Here is a 4,390-nt window from a genome sequence, read left to right as displayed (position 1 = left end):
CTACATTCTACCTCCACCCCCACTCCTCCCTTTCCTGCCACATTTGCACCCAAGTATCTAAAAATATCCACTTCCTCCAGTTTCTCACCCTTAATGCTCACTTCCAGCCTGCTGTCACTCTTTCCCCTTGTACATCTCATCACCTTACTTTTACCCACATTTATCCTCAGGTTCCTTCTTTCACACACCTTCTCAAACTATGTCACTAACTTCCTCAATCCCTCCTCTGATCCTGCTACAAGCGCAGTGTCGTCAGCAAACAACAGCTGGCTCACCTCCCACTTTTCTCCATTTTCTTTAACCATCTCCAACCCTTGACCCACTACCCTTGCATTCACCTCTCGCACCACCCCATCCATGTAAAGATTGAACAGCCAGGGTGACATAACTCATCCCTGACGAAGTCCTACCTTTACCTCAAATCATTCACTCTCTCCATTTCTAATCCTGACACAAGCTCTCCTACTCTCGTAAAAACTCTTGACTTCTCTTAACAGCTTTCTTCCTATCCTATATATCTGCAGTACCTCCCACAGTGCCTTCCTGTGTACCCTGTCATAAGCCTTTTCCAGATCCATAGAAGCCCAAAAAACATATTTACCTTTTCCTATAGCTTTCTCAAATATCTGTCTTACCACAAAAATCTGATCTACACAACCCCTACCTGTCCTATAACCACACAGTTCCTCACCAATTACTCCCTCTGTTCCTCTCCTAATCCTCTCAATCAAGATCCTCCTATAAGCCTTCCCAACTACACTCAACAAGCTGATCACTCTGAAACTACTACATTCACACTTGTCCCCTTTTCCCTTGTAAAGCGGAACTATACAGACACTCCTCCAGTCCTCTGGCACTCTACCCTCTCTTAAACAAACATTAAATAACCTCACAAGCCAGTCCACCATAACTGTACCTCCTTTCTTCAGACATTCTACATGGCATCCATCCAGACCAGGTGCCTTACCTGCTCTCATCATCTTAACAGCTGCTTTCACTTCATCCTTCCCTATTTCTCCTTCATTTTCCTCACTCATCACTCTCATTTTCTTAGCGCTTCCCACTGCAACTACCTTTCCCTCCCTATCCTCCTTCACATTTAGCAACTCCCTAAAATACTCTGCCCACCTTCTTCTCACTGCCTTCTCTTCCATTATCATCTCTCCATCTGCACCTTTTACATTTTCTTCTCTACTTGATACGCCTCCTCTTTCTCTTTTAATTTCCTTCCAAAACATATTTTTATTGCTTTCAAAATTTTCTGTCATACTCTTACCCCATTTCACATCTGCTCTCCTCTTTGCTTCCTTTATCTTATGCTTAACTTCCCTTCTCTTTACTTTGTACCTCTCATACGATTCCCTCGTCCTAATTTGCAGCCAATCTATGAATACCTGCTTCTTCTCTTCTACACCTTTATTTGCTTCCTCATCCCACCACTCACTACCCTTCCTTCTATTTCCTCCCGTCCTCCTTGTTCCACACACCATCTTTGCACACTTTATGACTCCTTCCTTGAACCATCCCCATTCCTCCTCCACTCCTAGTTCTACTCTATCCTTCACTAAATCCCACTCCTCTTCCAGCTTCTTCTTATACTCACTCTCCTTTTTCTCCTCATTTAAGCAGTTCACTCTAAGTACCTCCCTACCTTCTGCCCTTTTCCTCTTTCTCCACCTATTCTCCACTCTCATTTTACCTTCCGCCAGAAAATTATCTGATATTCCCCCACTCTCTCCCCTTAGAACATGTATATCCTTAACTCTTCCTACCATACTCCTGGTCACCATTATATAGTCCATTAATGCTCTATCTGCCACCCTTCCATCCACCACCCTCTCCCATGTGTACTTATGCTTGACTTTCTTCCTAAACACTGTATCTGCTATCATCAACTCTCTTTCAAGACACATCTTCACCATAATTTCTCCACTACGATTTTTACCTGGAACTCCTTACTTCCCAATCACTCCGTCTATTGGTTCATTTCCTACCCTAGCATTAAGGTCTCCCAATACAACTACATTGACATTTCTCCCTAATCCCTCTATGCCAGTGGTTCTCAGTAGGGGTGATATTCACCCAAGGGGGGAATTTTGGGTTTTAAGAGGGTGATTTGTGACCACAGTCAGTTTACGCGGAGAGGAAAGCAATTATAGGTTTTGGCCTATCTGGCTTGTCACCTGGGCTGGAATTATACTAATATGGGAAAAATATATACTAATTTGGAAAAAAAATAAAAGGGTTTTTTGTAATATTTGCATATTATTTAGAATGCACTTTTTGAAACAGGCAATCTTGGAAAGGAGGGGGGAATGACATTCAGACAAATGGTGAAAGGGGTGAATGGGCCAAGTAAGGCTGAGAACCCTTGCTCTATGCACTCATTTATATCTACCCAAAAAAAAAAATCCCTTTCCTCTACGCTCTTCTCACTACCAGGTCCATACGCACTTACAATACTAGTATAGCCAACCCTTCTCTCCCTCGTCCCCTCTTCACTCCTGAGTACCTCCCAGCTACACTCCCAAACTCACAGTTGCCCTTTCCTTTCATTTTAGTTTCACTCAAAGCCAGCACATCCATCTTTCTTTTCACAAACATACTGCCTATCTCTTCCCTTTTACTCTCATCTGCACCACATCCATGTACATTAAAAGACCCAAACCTTAGGGTACTGGTTGGAAAACTTCCAGACCCTCTTATGCCTTTTCTTTTCTCTTTAGGAATGTCCCCTTTTGGGGCTACAGGTGGTAGGACTCCTAATCCCATCCCCGTCCCGTTTTTTTGTCGCCTTTTACGACTCAAGTGGAAAGACTTGGTGGTAGCATTCTCTTCCCCCACCACAGAGTCGGCGAAAAAATTATATGACTATTCAGAGAAATGGTACAGGACAGCAACAAGGGGTTGGGGGACAGCATAACGGAGTGACAGACGTAGTATAAAAGTATCATCATTTCTCTATGCACAGAGTTTTCCTCTATCACAGACAAAATGATGTGTGGCTCTGCTCCGTAGGGGCGCCTCATATAGACCCTAAAGTATCAACTGCATGCTACTTTGCCACAATAACATGTAGCCAATACCCCAGACGGGGTAATAATAATTTAAAAACAAAACAAAAATCAAAGTCAATTTAGACTTTTCATATTTAGGTATTAACTGAGCTGGTTTGAAAAAAAATATTTAACACTTTAATGGTCATGAGTGTCAACCGAGTTATATAACCCTTAAGATCTGGAGACAGATTATCAACCTTTTACCAGCCCGAGACTCCTCTGAACCAAGTAAGATTGTCTAGCGTTTGCTATAACAGAATGTTTCAATACCCAAGATGAAATACTAAACATTTACATTGTCAAAATCACCCACATACCTAATTTGATGATGCACCAGTCGTGACCAGCGATTCTCTTGCGGCGCGTTTCCCATCCATCCATCCATTTCCCGCACTCAGTAAACACCCCTTCTCGCCACTCCGCATCTGCATCCTGGAAACCACATGCTTGGTTCAGTTAATGATTCTGATAGGGAAAACATCTATTCACTAAAATTCAAATTTCGTTCTCTGATACATGACCCCTCTCCCACCATACCTTGAAACACAACCTCAGTCCTTTGTAGCTCACTAGATACCGCAGATACGTAAGATGTATAGATGCACAAGAATATTCACTCCACATGTTCTTCCCTTTCTCTAGTGAGAGAGGATCATATATTATGATGGCGTCAGAAAAACATCCGGCGAGGCTCTTGATGACTCGTGTACAACCCGTGAAGGGATAAAGTTATGTCCTTCGGGTTTGCCTTTGTCCACCGGAAATTAATATGTATAGAGGGAGATCAATGGATCTCCGTAGTAGGAATCTGGTGTATAAAGTTGCCACCATTGCTTAGAGCAATGCAACACTCGGTCGCAGCAGTTATTCTCTCTCTACATTATGGTCTAGATAGCGTAAAACCATACATGAGGGTTAAATTTGGTAGTATCTATACCCCACGAACTCAGCATTACATTACATTACAAAGCATATCAAAACAGTCTAGACTTCTCTGAATCAGAAAAAAATACATAGCAACATAACCCACATCCAGCTTTCGAAAAGTCTCAATAATACTCTATCTCCGAGGAAAATATTCCTCATCACAATCGACAGCAAGTATTGAAACTCCCAAGAAAATCAGATTATGCGGTTTCTCATGTAGCAAACTTGCACTATCTCACACCCACTCTGTTGACAACTCTTACTTTTCCTAAACACAACAAATTCATCTAATTATCCACTAATAAAAATACAGTTTCATATGTGAAAACTCTTTGAAATAATTTGAATCCCCAAAACTAATTTTTTAAAGTAAAAGAAAATCCGATCTGTTGCACTGTCATGGA

At 41.9% G+C, this 4,390-nt stretch overlaps 1 protein-coding gene across 1 annotated transcript in view; it reads right to left on the bottom strand.

The window, feature by feature from the left end:
- LOC143041548 (allantoicase-like) overlaps positions 1–3,491 on the bottom strand; it is a gene marked incomplete at its 5' end in the record, with an annotated part of 130,139 nt that extends 126,648 nt beyond the window's left edge. Inside the window, 1 exon segment of the mRNA XM_076213547.1 lies at positions 3,377–3,491. Coding sequence (XP_076069662.1) covers positions 3,377–3,491 — 115 coding nt within the window.
- Between the last annotated feature and the right edge of the window lie 899 nt (positions 3,492–4,390).

The sequence above is a fragment of the Oratosquilla oratoria genome, chromosome 31 (assembly GCF_046742065.1).
Source record: "Oratosquilla oratoria isolate Oo_2021 chromosome 31, ASM4674206v1, whole genome shotgun sequence".
Lineage (NCBI taxonomy): Eukaryota > Metazoa > Arthropoda > Malacostraca > Stomatopoda > Squillidae > Oratosquilla > Oratosquilla oratoria.
Note: the sequence above shows the minus strand (reverse complement) of the source record. Positions and strands in the feature narration are given on the sequence as shown.